The 23,084-nt window shown below is 44.2% G+C and overlaps 2 protein-coding genes, 1 long non-coding RNA gene and 2 other non-coding genes across 5 annotated transcripts; 3 read left to right on the forward strand and 2 right to left on the reverse strand.

The window, feature by feature from the left end:
• Positions 1 to 2,996: 2,996 nt before the first annotated feature.
• Positions 2,997 to 3,067, reverse strand: trnag-gcc (transfer RNA glycine (anticodon GCC)). The gene has a single exon. It is a non-coding gene; the product is annotated as a tRNA-Gly (tRNA).
• Positions 3,068 to 7,601: 4,534 nt separating this feature from the next.
• On the forward strand, positions 7,602 to 8,200 carry LOC131348165 (uncharacterized). The gene is made up of 3 exons (XR_009203893.1): positions 7,602 to 7,669; positions 7,801 to 7,911; positions 8,135 to 8,200. It is a non-coding gene; the product is annotated as an uncharacterized LOC131348165 (long non-coding RNA).
• A 108-nt stretch (positions 8,201 to 8,308) lies between these two features.
• On the forward strand, positions 8,309 to 12,261 carry LOC131350985 (uncharacterized). The gene is made up of 2 exons (XM_058386045.1): positions 8,309 to 9,317; positions 9,440 to 12,261. The coding sequence occupies exons 1-2, from the start codon at positions 8,380 to 8,382 to the stop codon at positions 10,536 to 10,538; spliced, it is 2,037 nt and encodes a 678-aa protein (XP_058242028.1). The 5' UTR covers positions 8,309 to 8,379; the 3' UTR covers positions 10,539 to 12,261.
• A 3,083-nt stretch (positions 12,262 to 15,344) lies between these two features.
• On the reverse strand, positions 15,345 to 15,415 carry trnag-gcc (transfer RNA glycine (anticodon GCC)). The gene has a single exon. It is a non-coding gene; the product is annotated as a tRNA-Gly (tRNA).
• A 392-nt stretch (positions 15,416 to 15,807) lies between these two features.
• Positions 15,808 to 21,744, forward strand: LOC131346866 (uncharacterized). Its single transcript, XM_058380594.1, has 3 exons — positions 15,808 to 17,741; positions 18,590 to 19,244; positions 19,362 to 21,744. Exons 2-3 carry the CDS (start codon positions 18,596 to 18,598, stop codon positions 19,589 to 19,591), a joined length of 879 nt encoding a protein of 292 aa, XP_058236577.1. The 5' UTR covers positions 15,808 to 17,741; positions 18,590 to 18,595; the 3' UTR covers positions 19,592 to 21,744.
• Positions 21,745 to 23,084: the final 1,340 nt, after the last annotated feature.

Here is a 23,084-nt window from a genome sequence, read left to right on the forward strand (position 1 = left end):
TTGTCCTCTCCGGCATGCTCCTCGTGTGTGCTGCCTATAGCGCTGTTAGAGCTGCTAACACCGTTAGCGCTCTGAGCTGCAGCCTCGAAGCAAGCATAAAAGGTGTTTAGCTCGTCTGCTAGAGAAGCATCTGCATTCACCGATCCTGAAGATGGTGTTTTGTAGTCCGTCATAGTCCTTAGTCCCTGCCACAGACTCCTAGAGCCACTTTGTTGAAATTGTGACTCTAGTTTTTGTCCATAGCGCTGCTTCGCCTCCTTCACCACTCTGCGCACGCTGTAGGATGCAGCTTTATACTCGTCCATGTTTCCGCTGGCGAGCCCCGTGTTGTATGCAGCGGAGCGGGATCTCAGAGCATCGCGGACAGATTTATCCACCCATGGCTTCTGACTGGGAAACGTTCTGATGATAGTCTTGTGAACTGTGTTATCCGCTAGTTTCCCGATGAATCCCACAACTGCTTCCGTAAACATGTTGACGTCATCAGAGCTGCGCCGGAACATGTCCCAGGCTGCGTCCTCCACAGCGTCCTGCAGAGCATCCACCGATTGGTCCGTCCAGCGTAAGACCTCCCTCCTAGCTGGAACTTCCTGCTTGAGCCTTTGTTTATATTTTGGCATGAGGAAGATGGCGGCGTGGTCGGATTTCCCAAACGGTGGGCGAGATTGTGCCTTGTAGCCATCTCTGACTGTAGTGTAGCAGTGGTCCAGTGTCCTTTCACCCCTGGTGGGGCAGCTGATGTGTTGGTAAAAGTTTGGCGCTGTGCGTTTGAGGTTGGCACTATTAAAGTCCACCGCCACAATAAGCACAGCATCCTGGTGCTGAGTCTGGTGCTGTGTGAGTGCTTCATGCAGCTCGCATAAAGCAGTGTCCGTGTCTGCCTGAGGCGGAATATAAACGGCGCTGACTATGACCGATGTAAACTCCCGAGGAAGATAAAAAGGACGACACCAGCTGCTGTTCACCATTAAACACACCGCCTTCTCTTGACTTCCCCGACTCTGTCCATGCGGTGAACCGAGAAGAACTTGGCTGGCTGGATGGCATGGTCTGGCACCGCTGGGTTCAGCCATGTCTCGGTGAAGCAGAGGAGATTGCTCCCAAATGTCTCTCTGGAACTTTACCCTGGCCCTGAGGTCATCGAGCTTGTTCTCCAGTGACTGGACATTGGCGAGCAGGATGCTAGGCAGAGGTGTGCAGTGTGCATGGGCTCTCAGCCTGTTCCTGACTCCGGATCGTTTCCCCCGGGGCCGCCACTTCGGGTCGCGTCCTTCGTTCTCCCTTAGGATCTCACTCGGCCAGCTTGGATCCGGGGTCAAAAACATCGAATTGTGAGTACATTGTACACCAATAGAAATAAGAGTATGTCTATTGTAACGAATGTACTCCATGATGGAGAATTAGCCGGTATTACTGTACTGAAACTTAATTTAAAACACAAAAACAAAGAAAAAGTGGTAGGAGCAGTCGAGACGGCAGCCGACCTCACCGGCGCCGTCTTGAGTTGTCATGGAGAGGCGGCAGCAGCAACAACAACAACAGCAGAAGGAGCAGACAAAGACGTGTCTTGCCTGTAGACAGCCAAAGTCTCGCTATGAGAACGATGGCTCCTCTGTCCACTTTTTTTATCAGCAAGGCCCCATCAGATACTTCTACTGTTCCAGAAAGGTTTTTAAAGCTTACAGTGCCGAAGGACTAACAAACCCCAAAATGCCATTTCAAGACTTTATGGAAATTGAGTTCTTTCAGCGAGAACTTGCATCCACAAAGAAACGGGTGGAGGAGAAAAAACAACAAAAACGCAAGAGCTCCCCATGTTGGACGCCTGTGTAGGTTCTGTAAAATGGAACTAAAGCAGGGTCCTAACAGTCCACATATACATACAGACTTCCCCGGAATTTCTGGGAAATATATATACTGTCCTTCAAAAGTGGTTTCTTTTTACCAACATCAGGGGATGGAAAAACAAATGACTTGGAAGGAATTTCAGAAGTCTTGCTTTTATGAGCTTGAAAGACAGGGATGGGTGGCTGAAAAAAGAAAGCAAAAATAATTGTTCTGTTCTAAATATATGTTTACTTCTAATAAATACTTAACTAGAGATATGTATATCTTTGTATATCTCTGGTGTGTTTTTTCACAATTGCTTTTTGTGTTGATTGTTCTTTAGTGTTTAAAATGTCTAATAAATAAATTGATTGATAAACACAGATTTCTTTGGTTTTGTGTGTCTCTACTTACAGAATTCATTATATATTATTCATAAATGTGTGTTTGCATAAACTCTTATGAACTGCATGCTGTCTTTGTGCTTATAGTTCACAAAGATGTATGCAGCATTTTTTGTAGTATTGTAGTATTTATAATATTTTTTCTAGAACAAACAGTCTACAAAACCATTGTCTAGGAACGTTAGCAGTCCTAGTTTTAGTCAGATTATGAGACAGCTGTAAAAGCTAATGCGTAGATTTCTTATATATGTATGTAAAAAAAAGGTGAGATGAGATGACACCCCCTGAGAGGCTTTTCACCTAGTACAGCATGACATGGGAGAAAAAAGGGTGAGCTGGTTGCTCTCTGAGTAGAGGGAGAGAGACATTATCATGCATACTGTTCAATTGTTCAAATACTGCATGAGTGAAATCGCCGAGTCAGTAGAACAAAATGAATTTGAAAGATATGTTCAGTAGATTTGTCATCTAGTATTTTAGTGATTTAATTATTTTAAAGGCACCAGTCATCAATTACTAAGAAGATGGCAAATGACATAATAGAAAAAAATGAAAGATTTTTGCATTGGCTGAGAAATTAATGACAAGTAGTCAAGTATTACACATTCAAGTATGTCAAAGTGTATACACCACACAACTGTCAAATTTTCCAAAACAATATTCAATCTCAAACAGTAGCAGATAAGAGCTTTATTACACCGTGTTAAACCTGTAAAACTGCAAGTTGTTTCAATTTGGCCCCTTTGGCGTTAAAAAAAGCATTTTTGCATTGGCCGGGAATCGAACCCGGGCCTCCCGCGTGGCAGGCGAGAATTCTACCACTGAACCACCAATGCTTAATTCCCTAAACCGCTGTGCCCTTCCGCTGTGGAAAATAGTCCCCCGAAAAACAACCATGCAAGCCGGTCTTCTTTAAACCGATAGCTATAATATCATAATATTAACAAATTAATTGTTCTCAGGATTTCGGTGCTACATATCATTTAAAAATACCATCAGACTACAGCAAACGTGATAGAGATATAAGATTTGAATATTTGATAATTGAAAAAATCTACCTTTAATAAAGAGTACAAACGTTTTTAACCTACCACAATACTGTCGTTTATTCCAAAACAATAAATCACGGTTTTACTTCATTTTCTTCATTTTTACCGAAACTGCGTGTTGTTTCATTGTGACCCTTTTGGCTGTCTATAGCCAAAGCTCTGCCACGCGCACGCTTACACATCTACACAGCAGCGGTCTGCCTGGGAATAAAGAAAAGAGTCAGATGAGCAAAATTAATGACGGAGACAAGCAGTAACTTGACGGCAAGCTCCGGAGAGCATCAGGTGAACACTCTGATTTATTGTATGGGGGATGATGAAGCCCATGATGTTTTAAGAAGCCTGAAACTTGTGAATGACCCAGATCAGCTGCAGTACAACAAAGTGAACGATGGCTTTCACTCCTTCATAGAGAAAAAGAACGTTGTTTATGAACGAGCACGATTCATATATGCCCAATGAGACCAATGTCGATGCTTTCGTTACTGCACTGTATGCGCTATAGAGCAGCGTAACTACTGGACATTGTATGATGAACTTATAAGAGAAGACCCTATCTGAGCTTATGCAAATGGAGATGGATTTGGACCTGACAAAAGCCATGAACATGGCACGACAATCAGAGGAGGTTAAAAAGCAGCAAAACACACTGAGGGGTGATGCCAGCGGGGTAACGATGGCTGTTAGCTCTGTGGATGCAGCGAAAGAAAAGCCAAATTTCAACAAATCTAAAAGCTATGGAGTAGTCACACAGCTCTCACAGTAAAAGTTTAAAGTTTCCACTGCAGCAAACGTGGTGGCGCACAGGGACGTCGCTAATCATTCGAGGGCTCGAGTCCCGTTTTATCCCGGATATATTTTAGCCCAGGAGTTTAGAAGAAATGTCATAGGCATTCATTTAAATGTTGATTGTGTTAGTTTTAGCACTGTCGCCGTTTACAACACGATTTACAGTTTACAGCACGCGATACACACACACACACACACACACACACACACACAAGGGTGTAACTTTGGTTTGACAAGTGGGGGGAATGGGGGGAAAATGTTTTTGATTTGAATCCCATTTCCTGCATTTATATACATTTAGGGACTATGATGATACAAAATCCAGGAAATAATTAAGTTATTATAATGATAAATTCTGTCAAAAAAGATAGTAGGCTACTCAACTGTCTATATAAAAAAGATGTCTTACTTTCTTTATTGTTTAATAATGGCCTATCACCAAGACTTGAGAGAATAATATTACAAAGTCAAAAATGTTCACCATTAATGTTTTGTGTGTGAATAAAATTGAAATAATGTGAGACTCAATTTCCACTTTTTGAAACTTTTATTTTTATCTAACTGCTGTACCTGAAAATGTAAAATAAATCACTTGTTGCACAGGACGTCTGTCAGAGACACATCCACCAAACCGCAGGGGTTTAGAAGAGAAAAAGCAAAAAGCTTTATGAACTGTGTGTTACATCACTATTTTGTAATATCAACTGCAGATAGACAGCAGCTACATTAATATGTAATTATATGAAAATGCTGATCATTACTTTAATAATTGTATTTTATGCACAAACAACCATCCTTAGTTAATGAACAAATTAAAAGATTTACATTCCTGGTGCTAATTTTCTGTGCAGAACAAATACCTAAAAAAGATCGTTTTTATGCCTCCAACACTGTATTATAACAGGGTAGGAATAACGATCTGTAATCCTTACTTCTTTCATCCGAAAGGATGGGAAAATTGATACAACAGATACACTACTTATTTGGTACACAGGATGCAAGATTTGGCACACAATCTCACAAACATGAAAAAATATTAATAACATTGTCCTCCATCTATTCATTCAATCACATCTTACCATATATCCTAACTGTCCACCTCATCTGTCCTCTGATATGTAAACGACTGAGTTATGATCATATTGCATTGTCCGGGAATCGAGCCCGATGCTAAAACACTACGGCTGCGGTATATTTTCGGCCGCTGACCCTCTGCTGGCGCTGTTCGGTGATTTTGCTCCGGTCTGCGCACGCGCGCGTCGTCAGTGTACGCGCAGTGTCCGACCCCTGTCCAGTTCATTCAGCAAAGTGTCAGCACCTCGATGACAGGTATGTTACTGTACTTTAAAATGACATTAGCGTGTGTTTGCTTTTTACAGTTAATGCCCAAATTAGCTTCTCTGCAAACACGCTAGCATCAAACATTGTTCGTGAATGATTAATGTAATGGCTTAACTATAACTCACGAGCTTAACTATAAGTCACGAGCTTGACTTGAATATGCTTTTCGTGTTAAAACATATAGATTATGATTTTTTTCCTTGTATGTTCTCTCTCGTTATTTACCTTTTTATCGTCTTTATTGTCTGGTGAATTAATGAACGGTGGTGTTTTTACTTGTGTAATGTTTGTTTGTTTTTTTGTTTGTTTGTTTGTTCTTGTTTTGTTTTTTTTCATTCTAATACATGAACATGCACGCGATGCTAAGCGAGACCGTTTGTTTATTTCTGTTTAACGAATGAGTTGTTGTTGTTGTTATTATTATTATTATTATTATTATTATTATTATTATTGTAGTGTTTATCGGATTACATCTATTACAGTATTTTAAATGACGTTAGTTCTGTCCTATTGGGAGTGTTTGCCCTTTGACAGCTTTGGCTGCTTTAATGGTCAAATTATTAATGTTAACGTTATTTTGTGCTTCTCTATGTATTTAATGACTGTAAAAAACACAGTTTTGTGTTTCAAGTTACATTCTAGGAAACGCATCGAATGCTTTTAATGCTAATGAGGTTACACTCTTTATGTTAATGAGTGTCTGACACTTGAGTGTCTGAAACTCTTTGTCTGTGATGGTTCTGATGGCCCACCGCCCTTCACACTTTAGTCAATCAGTCTTGACTAACTTGGTGATAAACCAGTAGGTGTGAAGGACTGGTCTGAGAACAGTTGTTACATGCCTGATAATTAAATTATACGATTGTTAAGCTTGGGCCAGGGAGGTCAGGATGTCCTTTAAGTTTTTTTTATAGTGATTATTGTAAGATTTTGTTTTAAAACAGACATACTAAATTCTAACAGTTACTACTTTTTCTGTCTTACAGATCATCATGCACAAAAAGGCTGTGTTTTTCCCAGGATGCGTTAAGGTCATGTTCCGTAAGGGACCACTAGGATATCTCCTTCAGGAGCCAACCGAGGAGGCCAGGCTGATCAAAGACAACCCGTCTCTGCCGGACAAGTCGGCACCGAAGGAGGAAGAGCTTGTTAGACGAAACGCTCTTGCTGTGGTCAGTCAGAGAGGAGGTGGCGCCTCTGATAAAAGAGAAGTTTTTGGCGAATACATCCTGCAGTTTGGAAAGTACAAGGGGAAATCTTTCCGGTGGCTGCTTGAAAATGACATTGGTTACACAGTATACCTGATGAAGAACCTTCAGCAGGAGGAGGCTGCAGGGGTCTTTATGGCCGAGGGACCCAGCAAGAGCAGTCTGTTAACCTTTGTCCAGTCTCTTCTTAGCTACACGTTCAAAAATCCAGCTGCGCCTACAGCATCATCAGAGGGTGACCAGCTGGTTGGTTTCGGCGCTCGCTCCAAGAGTACATGGTGGGAGATTTGGGACAGCAGAGCTGTTGGGTATGCTTCCTTTATAATGAAAACACAAACTGCTAATTCTTGTATTTCGACAACAGAATTGGAAGACGCCGACGAGTTAGAGAGTGCAACATTGAACATCTCCCCCTCCAAGCTACAGTCACAGTGTAAGTATTTTTTTCTATATTGACTGCATGTCATGAATTGATTGTGTTCCAAATGGATTTTCATTTTGTCTTAAAACATCTGCTGTATATGTTAATGTCTTGTGTGTTAATCACTAGCTCCACCAACACCACCATCGTTGTCTGCACTGGAGCACAGTTCTGTTGAACTGTGATATGAAATGCTTTCCAAGTCTGAACAAAAAGCCTTTCTTTTTTTGTCAGTGTTCCACTAACGAGTGTCTGTGCCGTTGGCAATATACTAACTGTTCAAGGGGCTATGAATTGATTCCCCGCCCATGATGAACTGTTATCAACCACTATCAGGGTAAGTACTCATTTTTTTTATTGTCAAGTTTTAAATATTTCTGTCTACTAACACACGATGGTGCATGTGCATGTAAGTTACCTTTTCATGGTTTGAAATGATTAACATTCCTTGAGTAGGAATAATGTTTTCTGTTTGTTTGTATTTTACGATAAGCAGGTGAAGTAAGAATGGGTATTTTGCAAACTTTAGATTATTACACACAAATGCCTGACAAGATTTTGTATCTTGCAGTGCCCTCTGCTCCCTCTCCGTACCACCTCCTGACATCAAGCAACTGCCACCAGTCGATGGTAAATTATTTATAATTCTATATTATTTACTAATAATTAGATTTTAATTCTGCTTATATATTCAGACATTTCTCTCAATTACTCTGGTACTAGTCTTATTTTCTTTGATTTCGTACCTTTTGCTTCTCTAGCACCAGCCTTGCCAGCTCAAAAAACACCTGTGCCCCTTCCCAAAGAGCTGATGTTTCTTGTGCCAGAACAATCAGCTTCCACACAAACTAAGCCACGGGTTTCAACTACAGGTGTGTTTTGTGTATTTATTTATTTATTTTTAGCTAATTGTCATGTTCACCTAACCTTTACTGTTTAGCATTTAAAATCATGTTTAAAATGTATAATCTACATATATACAAATTATTATAAATTATACAAATAATAATTTAATAATAATAAATAATAAAGTTGTTTTTCTTTGTTTATTGTCACACTTTTAAATGTCTTTTTAATTACTATTTGTCCTCCCAGACTCATCCACCTCTGCCCTCGGCTCTTCGGTGTGCAGCCCACCACCTCCGCAACAGACAGTAACCAGTAAGAAAGGTTATTTTTGTCTTTTTCACTGGCCATGAGTGATTGCTAGAGGTCAGTAGCTGTAATTAGAAAATCTTTGTTCTTTTGATTTTTTTATTTTAGCTCTCCCTAGATGGTCTCCTCCACAACCTCTTGCCTACGGTCATGACTGGAAGTGTTCCCGTCAGCAAAAGATCTGGATGAAGACAGAGCTGGAATCCATGGGTCTATGGCCAGGCTCATCGCCTTTGAGTAACCCCTTGAAGACAGTGTCATTGTGGCGTTTACCTCCTCAGCCAGAACTGATTGACACCATCTCAGATCTACCATCCCCCAAATATTTCCAGCTTCATCCATTTTTCATTTGGAAGCCTGAAAATGACACCTTGATGGCTAGACTGAGGAATACCTACGCTTTGCCATGCATTGAAGGGTGTAGGCAGACTCAGGTTACATCTGCTGGAGTCGTTAGGCCTCGTGTGATTGTGGGCATCACAGGTCAGTACTACCTGTTCTCATCACGGTTGTGCTGCAAAGTCTGCAAAAAACGATGGTATGCAGACAACCCACAGTGGCTGGAAATGCTCCCCAAAAGATTTACTAACGTCTTGCCGGCGGTTCTTACTTATAAGAAAGGCATCTGTAAATCTCCATTGGATGAGCTACGGCGTACAGGTAAATCGCCCACGGACATGGCCAACCAGGTGATGGAAATGATGCACCTCAAATATGAGCGTGCAAACTTGGCATACCTCCTCACTTGCCAGAGTGTCCTGGACTCTGAGGCAGGAAAGTACGGTCAGAAGATCATCACTGGATTCATTAGAAAGGAGACTGAGCCTGCTCCCTTTGGTGAATACGGTGATGCAGATGGATGGAACGGAGCAATTAGAAAGCTTCTACAGGGAACCTTTGGGCGGGCGTTAAGCTCAGACCACACCCGGAAGGTGGCCAGAAAAGTAACATTCACATCTGTCACTATGTCATCGTATGCCATCATGAACGAACACTGGATGGTAATATCATGGGTGATGGTTCAGTCTGAGACGGAAAAGTCTTTGGAAACCACGTACCAGGGGCTGGCGTATTGGTACACGATGGCTGGAGTGGAGAAGGCACAGTACCAGTGGGTAAACAGGTGAGACATTACATGTCACACAGTTGATAACTAGATACAAAGACTAATTATATCATCTTGAATGATTTGTGTTGGGTTGGTTGATTGAATGTCAGAACTACATGTTTCGGTTGTGTTTTCAGGGATTGCTGTGCAGCATTTAGAGTGCCAGACCCCGAAGAAATGGAACATCTGCACTGGGATGCTTGGCAGACAGTGGATGGCGTTATTGTTGAGGCAACATCTGGTGATGTACAAAACACATGTGTGTCAAGGTCCCACTTCAATAAGGATATAACAATCAAGCTTGACATTTTCCATTGCATGAGACGCTTCCTTCGTGAGTGTGCGTCAGAGCATCACGCGTTGTACAGCTCCTTCGCGCAGTTTTTGTCTGCCGCTTTCTGCGTGGTAGATCAGGAGGACCTGCAGAAGCTCAAGAATGCCTATGCATTTTGTGGGATTCAGCCTGCCAACCCCACCAAGCAACACATTCGGGAACACTGTAGAACAAAGATCCCCCAGCCTCAAGAACTTATCAAGAGGGTTGAAGGTGTTATGAAGCTCTTCCACTCGGCAGCCGATCCAAACGGTGTTCCCCTGTACAAATCCTCTATGCTGAAGACATGGCACATCCAATGCGTTCACATCCTGCGAGGCTGTATTAGTGATCCTGAGGTGGCTGATGAGATCCTGTTCAGGCATGGTGGAACAATTCAGCTCAATCACGTCCAGGGAGAGGGTGCTAAAGTTGATGTTTGGATTCCAATAAGAGGAACGTCTCAGCAAGAGGGCTACCACTTTCACCAGGCTCAGTGGGTCACTGGCACACGTGTTTCCTCTGAACTGTTTCAAGCCCAGGGAATGACCGCAGTGGCGCGCTGGAACTTTCAGCGCCTGTTGGATCTGAAAATACCAGGCGTTTGGCTTCCGGGAGTGTTTGATCCGTCACTGATCGCCGACCTCAATTCTGCTTCAGCGAGGGTATCAGGAATGCCAAAGTATCCAGCCCTTCAGGTGTGCGCCAAAGATACTGGGGAGAGGTTTGGGCTGGAGTATGTGGAACCTGGATGTCGCCCTGTTGTGCTGGACTGGGAAAAGCACAAGAGCAAGTCCACTCAAGCTTTCAGTCCAGCTGAGCAAGGACGCACGCCCACTGCGCAGTCTTCAGACCATCCTGGTGATCATGATGTGACTCCAAGTCCTCAGCTAGAGTCAGGTAGACATTTTAAATTAGAATAAACTTACAAGACATTGTTGTATGTAGATAAAATGGTCAACATTGAAATGGTGTTGCAAAAGAATATAGTATGTACAGTGTGCATATGTAAGATAAATATATAAATATATTGTAGAAGTGTATATAAGGCAAAATATAATGTCCAGTTTAACAGGGAGTAAAGTGACAGTGCAGTGTGCACACAAAGATGTACAGAAAAGATGTACAGTGAGAGTGTTATTGTGTGTACAGAGTAGTGCAGAGTACAAAGTAGTGCAATATTTGCATGTGCAACAATCAGCTGAGGTAGAATGTTATGTTATGTTGTGTGGGGGTAAGACCAGAGAGTCCAGATCCTAGGTGTACTGGTTGAGGGCCCGAATGGCCTGCGGGAAAAAGCTCCTCTTCGTTCTCTCTGTGTTCACCTTCAAGGAACGGAAACGTTTCCCTGACCTCAACAGAGAGAAGAGTCCATTGTTGGGATGGCTGAGGTCCTTCATAATCTTCTTGGCTTTGGTCCAGCACCGCTTGCTGTATATGGTGTCCAGGTCAGGCAGCTCGGTGTGGATGGTACGCTCGGCTGATCGCACCACCCTCTGGAGAGCTTGCCTGTCCTGTTTGGTGCTGTTCCCAAACCAGGCAGTGATACGTCCCGTCAGGATGCTCTCAATGGTGCAGGTGTAGAATGTCTTTAGCACCTTTGAGGGCAGTTTAAAGGCCTTCAGGCATCTGAGATGATAAAGACGCTGCCGGGCCTTCTTCACCAGGGTGTTAACGTGACAGGACCATGTCAGGTCCTGCGTGATGTAGACACCTAGGTACCGGAAACTGTCCACTCTCTCCACTGGGGTCCCGTTGATGGTGAGGGGCTGGTAATTCCTCTCCTGCTTTGTGCTAAAGTCCACTATCAACTCCTTAGTCTTGCTGATGTTCAGGAGGAGATTGTTGACCTGGCACCATGTCTCCAGGTTTTTAATCTCCTCTAGGTAGGCCGTCTTGTCGTTATTGGAGATCAGGCCCACCACAGTATCGTTCGCAAACTTCACGATGTTGGTGGAGCTGGAAGTGGCCACACAGTCAAAGGTGTACAGAGAGTACAGCAGGGGGCTCAGAACACAACCCCGGGGGGCTCCAGTGCTGAGGGTGAGTGAGGGTGAGACATGGTTGCCCACCCGTACTGCCTGAGGTCTGTCTCACAGGAAGTTGGAGATCCACCGACACAGGGATGGGCTAAGGCCCAGGATCTCCAGCTTAGTGGTGAGTATGGAGGGAATTATGGTGTTAAACGCTGAACTGTAGTCAACAAACAGCATTTTGACATAATTCCCCCTTCTGCTGTCCAGATGGCTCAGGGCTGCGTGATGGAGGTGTGCGATGGCGTCCTCAGTAGATCAGTTGGGACGGTACGCGAACTGTAGCGGGTCCAAGGTGTCAGGTAGGGAAGAAGTGATGAAGTCTCTGATGAGTCTTTCGAAGCACTTCATCACCACTGAGGTCAGGGCCACTGGACGGTAGTCGTTCAGGCAGGCGGGCTGGGGGTTCTTGGGGACAGGAACAATGGTGGACCGTTTGAAGCACGTCGGGATTGTAGACTGTTCCAGGGAGAGGTTGAAAATCTCAGTGAACACACGAGCAAGCTGGTCAGCACAGGCCTTCAGGACCCGACCCGTGATGCCATCTGGCCCTGCTGCCTTCCTGGTGTTCACTCTCCTGAATGCCTTCCTCACGCCGTGCTCCGAGATGATGAACACGTTGTCCTCTCCGGCATGCTCCTCGTGTGTGCTGCCTATAGCGCTGTTAGCGCTGCTAACACCAGTTAGCACTCTGAGCTGCAGCCTCGAAGCGAGCATAAAAGGTGTTTAGCTCGTCTGCCATAGAAGCGTCTGCATTCACTGATCTGGAAGATGGTGTTTTGTAGTCCGTCATAGTCCTTAGTCCCTGCCACAGACTCCTAGAGCCACTCTGTTGAAATTGTGACTCTAGTTTTTGTCCATAGCGCCGCTTCGCCTCCTTCACCACTCTGCGGATGCTGTAGGATGTAGCTTTATACTCCTCCATGTTTCCACTGGCGAGCCCCGTGTTGTATGCAGCGGAGCGGGATCTCAGAGCATCGCGGACGGATTTATCCACCCACGGCTTCTGATTGGGGAAAGTCCTGATGATAGTCTTGTGAACCGTGTCATCCGCTAGTTTCCCGATGAATCCCACAACCGCTTCCGTAAACATGTTGACGTCATCAGAGCTGCGCCGGAACATGTCCCAGTCTGCGTTCTCCAGAGTGTCCTGCAGAGCGTCCACCGAATGGTCCATCCAGCGTAAGACCTCCCTCCTAGCTGGAACTTCCTGCTTGAGCCTTTGTTTATATTTTGGCATGAGGAAGATGGCGGCGTGGTCGGATTTCCCAAACAGTGGTCGAGAATGTGCCTTGTAGCCGTCTTTGACTGTAGTGTAGCAGTGGTCTAGTGTCCTTTCACCCCTGGTGGGGCAGCTGATGTGTTGGTAAAAGTTTGGCACTGTGCGTTTGAGGTTGGCACTATTAAAGTCCGCCGCCGCAATAAGCACAGTGTCCCGGTGCTGAGTCTGGTGCTGTGTGAGTGCTTCATGCAGCTCGCATAAAGCAGTGTCCGTGTCCGCCTGAGGCGGAATATAAACGGTGCTGACTATGACCGATGTAAACTCCCGAGGAAAATAAAAAGGACGACATTTGATGGTCAGTAGTTCCGGGTTGGGTGTGCAGGAGCGTGTGAGAGGAACAATGCTCTCGCTGTCGCACCAGCTGCTGTTCACCATTAAACACATGCTGCCTCCTCTTGACTTCCCCGACTCCAGTGTTCTGTCCACGCGGTGAACCGAGAAGAACTCGGCCGGCTGGATGGCGTGGTCCGGCACCGCTGGGTTCAGCCATGTCTCGGTGAAGCAGAGGAGATTGCAGTCCCGAATGTCTCTCTGGAACTTTACCCTGGCCCTGAGGTCATCGAGCTTGTTCTCCAGTGACTGGACGTTGGCGAGCAGGATGCTAGGCAGAGGTGTGCGGTGTGCACGGGCTCTCAGCCTGTTCCTGACGCCGGCTCGTTTCCCCCGGGGCCGCCCCTTCGGGTCGCGTCCTTCGTTCTCCCTTAGGATCTCACTCGGCCAGCTTGGATCCGGGGTCAAAAACATCGAATTGTGAGTACATTGTACACCAATAGAAATAAGAGTATGTCTATTGTAACGAATGTACTCCATGATGGAGAATTAGCCGGTATTACTGTACTGAAACTTAATTTAAAACACAAAAACAAAGAAAAAGTGGTAGGAGCAGTCGAGACGGCAGCCGACCTCACCGGCGCCGTCTTGAGTTGTCATGGAGAGGCGGCAGCAGCAACAACAACAACAGCAGAAGGAGCAGACAAAGACGTGTCTTGCCTGTAGACAGCCAAAGTCTCGCTATGAGAACGATGGCTCCTCTGTCCACTTTTTTTTTTCAGCAAGGCCCCATCAGATACTTCTACTGTTCCAGAAAGGTTTTTAAAGCTTACAGTGCCGAAGGACTAACAAACCCCAAAATGCCATTTCAAGACTTTATGGAAATTGAGTTCTTTCAGCGAGAACTTGCATCCACAAAGAAACGGGTGGAGGAGAAAAAACAACAAAAACGCAAGAGCTCCCCATGTTGGACGCCTGTGTAGGTTCTGTAAAATGGAACTAAAGCAGGGTCCTAACAGTCCACATATACATACAGACTTCCCCGGAATTTCTGGGAAATATATATACTGTCCTTCAAAAGTAGTTTCTTTTTACCAACATCAGGGGATGGAAAAACAAATGACTTGGAAGGAATTTCAGAAGTCTTGCTTTTATGAGCTTGAAAGACAGATGGGTGGCAGAAAAAAGAAAGCAAAAATAATTGTTCTGTTCTAAATATATGTTTACTTCTAATAAATACTTAACTAGAGATATGTATATCTTTGTATATCTCTGGTGTGTTTTTTCACAATTGCTTTTTGTGTTGATTGCTCTTTAGTGTTTAAAATGTCTAATAAATAAATTGATTGATAAACACAGATTTCTTTGGTTTTGTGTGTCTCTACTTACAGAATTCATTATATATTATTCATAAATGTGTGTTTGCATAAACTCTCATGAACTGCATGCTGTCTTTGTGCTTATAGTTCACAAAGATGTATGCAGCATTTTTTGTAGTATTGTAGTATTCATGATATTTTTTCTAGAACAAACAGTCTACAAAACCATTGTCTAGGAACGTTAGCAGTCCTAGTTTTAGTCAGATTATGAGACAGCTGTAAAAGCTAATGCGTAGATTTCTTATATATGTATGTAAAAAAAAGGTGAGATGAGATGACACCCCCTGAGAGGCTTTTCACCTAGTACAGCATGACATGGGAGAAAAAAGGGTGAGCTGGTTGCTCTCTGAGTAGAGGGAGAGAGACATTATCATGCATACTGTTCAATTGTTCAAATACTGCATGAGTGAAATCGCCGAGTCAGTAGAACAAAATGAATTTGAAAGATATGTTCAGTAGATTTGTCATCTAGTATTTTAGTGATTTAATTATTTTAAAGGCACCAGTCATCAATTACTAAGAAGATGGCAAATGACATAATAGAAAAAAATGAAAGATTTTTGCATTGGCTGAGAAATTAATGACAAGTAGTCAAGTATTACACATTCAAGTATGTCAAAGTGTATACACCACACAACTGTCAAATTTTCCAAAACAATATTCAATCTCAAACAGTAGCAGATAAGAGCTTTATTACACCGTGTTAAACCTGTAAAACTGCAAGTTGTTTCAATTTGGCCCCTTTGGCGTTAAAAAAAGCATTTTTGCATTGGCCGGGAATCGAACCCGGGCCTCCCGCGTGGCAGGCGAGAATTCTACCACTGAACCACCAATGCTTAATTCCCTAAACCGCTGTGCCCTTCCGCTGTGGAAAATAGTCCCCCGAAAAACAACCATGCAAGCCGGTCTTCTTTAAACCGATAGCTATAATATTATAATATTAACAAATTAATTGTTCTCAGGATTTCGGTGCTACATATCATTTAAAAATACCATCAGACTACAGCAAACGTGATAGAGATATAAGATTTGAATATTTGATAATTGAAAAAATCTACCTTTAATAAAGAGTACAAACATTTTTAACCTACCACAATACTGTCGTTTATTCCAAAACAATAAATCACGGTTTTACTTCATTTTCTTCATTTTTACCGAAACTGCGTGTTGTTTCATTGTGACCCTTTTGGCTGTCTATAGCCAAAGCTCTGCCACGCGCACGCTTACACATCTACACAGCAGCGGTCTGCCTGGGAATAAAGAAAAGAGTCAGATGAGCAAAATTAATGACGGAGACAAGCAGTAACTTGACGGCAAGCTCCGGAGAGCATCAGGTGAACACTCTGATTTATTGTATGGGGGATGATGAAGCCCATGATGTTTTAAGAAGCCTGAAACTTGTGAATGACCCAGATCAGCGGCAGTACAACAAAGTGAACGATGGCTTTCACTCCTTCATAGAGAAAAAGAACGTTGTTTATGAACGAGCACGATTCATATATGCCCAATGAGACCAATGTCGATGCTTTCGTTACTGCACTGTATGCGCTATAGAGCAGCGTAACTACTGGACATTGTATGATGAACTTATAAGAGAAGACCCTATCTGAGCTTATGCAAATGGAGATGGATTTGGACCTGACAAAAGCCATGAACATGGCACGACAATCAGAGGAGGTTAAAAAGCAGCAAAACACACTGAGGGGTGATGCCAGCGGGGTAACGATGGCTGTTAGCTCTGTGGATGCAGCGAAAGAAAAGCCAAATTTCAACAAATCTAAACGCTATGGAGTAGTCACACAGCTCTCACAGTAAAAGTTTAAAGTTTCCACTGCAGCAAACGTGGTGGCGCACAGGGACGTCGCTAATCATTCGAGGGCTCGAGTCCCGTTTTATCCCGGATATATTTTAGCCCAGGAGTTTAGAAGAAATGTCATAGGCATTCATTTAAATGTTGATTGTGTTAGTTTTAGCACTGTCGCCGTTTACAACACGATTTACAGTTTACAGCACGCGATACACACACACACACACACACACACACAAGGGTGTAACTTTGGTTTGACAAGTGGGGGGAATGGGGGGAAAATGTTTTTGATTTGAATCCCATTTCCTGCATTTATATACATTTAGGGACTATGATGATACAAAATCCAGGAAATAATTAAGTTATTATAATGATAAATTCTGTCAAAAAAGATAGTAGGCTACTCAACTGTCTATATAAAAAAAGATGTCTTACTTTCTTTATTGTTTAATAATGGCCTATCACCAAGACTTGAGAGAATAATATTACAAAGTCAAAAATGTTCACCATTAATGTTTTGTGTGTGAATAAAATTGAAATAATGTGAGACTCAATTTCCACTTTTTGAAACTTTTATTTTTATCTAACTGCTGTACCTGAAAATGTAAAATAAATCACTTGTTGCACAGGACGTCTGTCAGAGACACATCCACCAAACCGCAGGGGTTTAGAAGAGAAAAAGCAAAAAGCTTTATGAACTGTGTGTTACATCACTATTTTGTAATATCAACTGCAGATAGACAGCAGCTACATTAATATGTAATTATATGAAAATGCTGATCATTACTTTAATAATTGTATTTTATGCACAAACAACCATCCTTAGTTAATGAACAAATTAAAAGATTTACATTCCTGGTGCTAATTTTCTGTGCAGAACAAATACCTAAAAAAGATCGTTTTTATGCCTCCAACACTGTATTATAACAGGGTAGGAATAACGATCTGTAATCCTTACTTCTTTCATCCGAAAGGATGGGAAAATTGATACAACAGATACACTACTTATTTGGTACACAGGATGCAAGATTTGGCACACAATCTCACAAACATGAAAAAATATTAATAACATTGTCCTCCATCTATTCATTCAATCACATCTTACCATATATCCTAACTGTCCACCTCATCTGTCCTCTGATATGTAAACGACTGAGTTATGATCATATTGCATTGTCCGGGAATCGAGCCCGATGCTAAAACACTACGGCTGCGGTATATTTTCGGCCGCTGACCCTCTGCTGGCGCTGTTCGGTGATTTTGCTCCGGTCTGCGCACGCGCGCGTCGTCAGTGTACGCGCAGTGTCCGACCCCTGTCCAGTTCATTCAGCAAAGTGTCAGCACCTCGATGACAGGTATGTTACTGTACTTTAAAATTACATTAGCGTGTGTTTGCTTTTTACAGTTAATGCCCAAATTAGCTTCTCTGCAAACACGCTAGCATCAAACATTGTTCGTGAATGATTAATGTAATGGCTTAACTATAACTCACGAGCTTAACTATAAGTCACGAGCTTGACTTGAATATGCTTTTCGTGTTAAAACATATAGATTATGATTTTTTTCCTTGTATGTTCTCTCTCGTTATTTACCTTTTTATCGTCTTTATTGTCTGGTGAATTAATGAACGGTGGTGTTTTTACTTGTGTAATGTTTGTTTGTTTTTTTGTTTGTTTGTTTGTTCTTGTTTTGTTTTTTTTCATTCTAATACATGAACATGCACGCGATGCTAAGCGAGACCGTTTGTTTATTTCTGTTTAACGAATGAGTTGTTGTTGTTGTTATTATTATTATTATTATTATTATTGTAGTGTTTATCGGATTACATCTATTACAGTATTTTTAAATGACGTTAGTTCTGTCCTATTGGGAGTGTTTGCCCTTTGACAGCTTTGGCTGCTTTAATGGTCAAATTATTAATGTTAACGTTATTTTGTGCTTCTCTATGTATTTAATGACTGTAAAAAACACAGTTTTGTGTTTCAAGTTACATTCTAGGAAACGCATCGAATGCTTTTAATGCTAATGAGGTTACACTCTTTATGGTAATGAGTGTCTGACACTTGAGTGTCTGAAACTCTTTGTCTGTGATGGTTCTGATGGCCCACTGCCCTTTAAGTTTTTTTTATAGTGATTATTGTAAGATTTTGTTTTAAAACAGACATTCTAAATTCTAACAGTTACTACTTTTTCTGTCTTACAGATCATCATGCACAAAAAGGCTGTGTTTTTCCCAGGATGCGTTAAGGTCGTGTTCCGTAAGGGACCACTAGGATATCTCCTTCAGGAGCCAACCGAGGAGGCCAGGCTGATCAAAGACAACCCGTCTCTGCCGGACAAGTCGGCACCGAAGGAGGAAGAGCTTGTTAGACGAAACGCTCTTGCTGTGGTCAGTCAGAGAGGAGGTGGCGCCTCTGATAAAAGAGAAGTTTTTGGCGAATACATCCTGCAGTTTGGAAAGTACAAGGGGAAATCTTTCCGGTGGCTGTTTGAAAATGACATTGGTTACACAGTATACCTGATGAAGAACCTTCAGCAGGAGGAGGCTGCAGGGGTCTTTACGGCCGAGGGACCCAGCAAGAGCAGTCTGTTAACCTTTGTCCAGTCTCTTCTTAGCTACACGTTCAAAAATCCAGCTGCGCCTACAGCATCATCAGAGGGTGACCAGCTGGTTGGTTTCGGCGCTCGCTCCAAGAGTACATGGTGGGAGATTTGGGACAGCAGAGCTGTTGGGTATGCTTCCTTTATAATGAAAACACAAACTGCTAATTCTTGTATTTCGACAACAGAATTGGAAGACGCCGACGAGTTAGAGAGTGCAACATTGAACATCTCCCCCTCCAAGCTACAGTCACAGTGTAAGTATTTTTTTCTATATTGACTGCATGTCATAAATTGATTGTGTTCCAAATGGATTTTCATTTTGTCTTAAAACATCTGCTGTATATGTTAATGTCTTGTGTGTTAATCACTAGCTCCACCAACACCACCATCGTCGTCTGAGAGGTTTGGGCTGGAGTATGTGGAACCTGGATGTCGCCCTGTTGTGCTGGACTGGGAAAAGCACAAGAGCAAGTCCACTCAAGCTTTCAGTCCAGCTGAGCAAGGACGCACGCCCACTGCGCAGTCTTCAGACCATCCTGGTGATCATGATGTGACTCCAAGTCCTCAGCTAGAGTCAGGTAGACATTTTAAATTAGAATAAACTTACAAGACATTGTTGTATGTAGATAAAATGGTCAACATTGAAATGGTGTTGCAAAAGAATATAGTATGTACAGTGTGCATATGTAAGATAAATATATAAATATATTGTAGAAGTGTATATAAGGCAAAATATAATGTCCAGTTTAACAGGGAGTAAAGTGACAGTGCAGTGTGCACACAAAGATGTACAGAAAAGATGTACAGTGAGAGTGTTATTGTGTGTACAGAGTAGTGCAGAGTACAAAGTAGTGCAATATTTGCATGTGCAACAATCAGCTGAGGTAGAATGTTATGTTATGTTGTGTGGGGGTAAGACCAGAGAGTCCAGATCCTAGGTGTACTGGTTGAGGGCCCGAATGGCCTGCGGGAAAAAGCTCCTCTTCGTTCTCTCTGTGTTCACCTTCAAGGAACGGAAACGTTTCCCTGACCTCAACAGAGAGAAGAGTCCATTGTTGGGATGGCTGAGGTCCTTCATAATCTTCTTGGCTTTGGTCCAGCACCGCTTGCTGTATATGGTGTCCAGGTCAGGCAGCTCGGTGTGGATGGTACGCTCGGCTGATCGCACCACCCTCTGGAGAGCTTGCCTGTCCTGTTTGGTGCTGTTCCCAAACCAGGCAGTGATACGTCCCGTCAGGATGCTCTCAATGGTGCAGGTGTAGAATGTCTTTAGCACCTTTGAGGGCAGTTTAAAGGCCTTCAGGCATCTGAGATGATAAAGACGCTGCCGGGCCTTCTTCACCAGGGTGTTAACGTGACAGGACCATGTCAGGTCCTGCGTGATGTAGACACCTAGGTACCGGAAACTGTCCACTCTCTCCACTGGGGTCCCGTTGATGGTGAGGGGCTGGTAATTCCTCTCCTGCTTTGTGCTAAAGTCCACTATCAACTCCTTAGTCTTGCTGATGTTCAGGAGGAGATTGTTGACCTGGCACCATGTCTCCAGGTTTTTAATCTCCTCTAGGTAGGCCGTCTTGTCGTTATTGGAGATCAGGCCCACCACAGTATCGTTCGCAAACTTCACGATGTTGGTGGAGCTGGAAGTGGCCACACAGTCAAAGGTGTACAGAGAGTACAGCAGGGGGCTCAGAACACAACCCCGGGGGGCTCCAGTGCTGAGGGTGAGTGAGGGTGAGACATGGTTGCCCACCCGTACTGCCTGAGGTCTGTCTCACAGGAAGTTGGAGATCCACCGACACAGGGATGGGCTAAGGCCCAGGATCTCCAGCTTAGTGGTGAGTATGGAGGGAATTATGGTGTTAAACGCTGAACTGTAGTCAACAAACAGCATTTTGACATAATTCCCCCTTCTGCTGTCCAGATGGCTCAGGGCTGCGTGATGGAGGTGTGCGATGGCGTCCTCAGTAGATCAGTTGGGACGGTACGCGAACTGTAGCGGGTCCAAGGTGTCAGGTAGGGAAGAAGTGATGAAGTCTCTGATGAGTCTTTCGAAGCACTTCATCACCACTGAGGTCAGGGCCACTGGACGGTAGTCGTTCAGGCAGGCGGGCTGGGGGTTCTTGGGGACAGGAACAATGGTGGACCGTTTGAAGCACGTCGGGATTGTAGACTGTTCCAGGGAGAGGTTGAAAATCTCAGTGAACACACGAGCAAGCTGGTCAGCACAGGCCTTCAGGACCCGACCCGTGATGCCATCTGGCCCTGCTGCCTTCCTGGTGTTCACTCTCCTGAATGCCTTCCTCACGCCGTGCTCCGAGATGATGAACGCGTTGTCCTCTCCGGCATGCTCCTCGTGTGTGCTGCCTATAGCGCTGTTAGCGCTGCTAACACCGTTAGCACTCTGAGCTGCAGCCTCGAAGCGAGCATAAAAGGTGTTTAGCTCGTCTGCCAGAGAAGCGTCTGCATTCACTGATCTGGAAGATGGTGTTTTGTAGTCCGTCATAGTCCTTAGTCCCTGCCACAGACTCCTAGAGCCACTCTGTTGAAATTGTGACTCTAGTTTTTGTCCATAGCGCCGCTTCGCCTCCTTCACCACTCTGCGGATGCTGTAGGATGTAGCTTTATACTCCTCCATGTTTCCACTGGCGAGCCCCGTGTTGTATGCAGCGGAGCGGGATCTCAGAGCATCGCGGACGGATTTATCCACCCACGGCTTCTGATTGGGGAAAGTCCTGATGATAGTCTTGTGAACCGTGTCATCCGCTAGTTTCCCGATGAATCCCACAACCGCTTCCGTAAACATGTTGACGTCATCAGAGCTGCGCCGGAACATGTCCCAGTCTGCGTTCTCCAGAGTGTCCTGCAGAGCGTCCACCGAATGGTCCATCCAGCGTAAGACCTCCCTCCTAGCTGGAACTTCCTGCTTGAGCCTTTGTTTATATTTTGGCATGAGGAAGATGGCGGCGTGGTCGGATTTCCCAAACAGTGGTCGAGAATGTGCCTTGTAGCCGTCTTTGACTGTAGTGTAGCAGTGGTCTAGTGTCCTTTCACCCCTGGTGGGGCAGCTGATGTGTTGGTAAAAGTTTGGCACTGTGCGTTTGAGGTTGGCACTATTAAAGTCCGCCGCCGCAATAAGCACAGTGTCCCGGTGCTGAGTCTGGTGCTGTGTGAGTGCTTCATGCAGCTCGCATAAAGCAGTGTCCGTGTCCGCCTGAGGCGGAATATAAACGGTGCTGACTATGACCGATGTAAACTCCCGAGGAAAATAAAAAGGACGACATTTGATGGTCAGTAGTTCCGGGTTGGGTGTGCAGGAGCGTGTGAGAGGAACAATGCTCTCGCTGTCGCACCAGCTGCCGTTCACCATTAAACACATGCTGCCTCCTCTTGACTTCCCCGACTCCAGTGTTCTGTCCACGCGGTGAACCGAGAAGAACTCGGCCGGCTGGATGGCGTGGTCCGGCACCGCTGGGTTCAGCCATGTCTCGGTGAAGCAGAGGAGATTGCAGTCCCGAATGTCTCTCTGGAACTTTACCCTGGCCCTGAGGTCATCGAGCTTGTTCTCCAGTGACTGGACGTTGGCGAGCAGGATGCTAGGCAGAGGTGTGCGGTGTGCACGGGCTCTCAGCCTGTTCCTGACGCCGGCTCGTTTCCCCCGGGGCCGCCCCTTCGGGTCGCGTCCTTCGTTCTCCCTTAGGATCTCACTCGGCCAGCTTGGATCCGGGGTCAAAAACATCGAATTGTGAGTACATTGTACACCAATAGAAATAAGAGTATGTCTATTGTAACGAATGTACTCCATGATGGAGAATTAGCCGGTATTACTGTACTGAAACTTAATTTAAAACACAAAAACAAAGAAAAAGTGGTAGGAGCAGTCGAGACGGCAGCCGACCTCACCGGCGCCGTCTTGAGTTGTCATGGAGAGGCGGCAGCAGCAACAACAACAACAGCAGAAGGAGCAGACAAAGACGTGTCTTGCCTGTAGACAGCCAAAGTCTCGCTATGAGAACGATGGCTCCTCTGTCCACTTTTTTTATCAGCAAGGCCCCATCAGATACTTCTACTGTTCCAGAAAGGTTTTTAAAGCTTAC

This window comes from Hemibagrus wyckioides, linkage group LG03 (genome assembly GCF_019097595.1).
Source record: "Hemibagrus wyckioides isolate EC202008001 linkage group LG03, SWU_Hwy_1.0, whole genome shotgun sequence".
NCBI classification, from domain to species: Eukaryota; Metazoa; Chordata; class Actinopteri; order Siluriformes; family Bagridae; genus Hemibagrus; species Hemibagrus wyckioides.

Excerpts from the sequence above, each read along its gene's own strand:
- LOC131350985 (XM_058386045.1), top strand. The coding sequence starts at position 8,380 with ATGAAGACAGAGCTGGAATCCATGGGTCTATGGCCAGGCTCATCGCCT. Across the intron at positions 9,318-9,439 it reads CAGTACCAGTGGGTAAACAG|GGATTGCTGTGCAGCATTTA; the intron begins GTGAGACATTAC and ends TTGTGTTTTCAG.
- LOC131346866 (XM_058380594.1), top strand. The coding sequence starts at position 18,596 with ATGCACAAAAAGGCTGTGTTTTTCCCAGGATGCGTTAAGGTCGTGTTC. Across the intron at positions 19,245-19,361 it reads CTCCAAGCTACAGTCACAGT|CTCCACCAACACCACCATCG; the intron begins GTAAGTATTTTT and ends GTTAATCACTAG.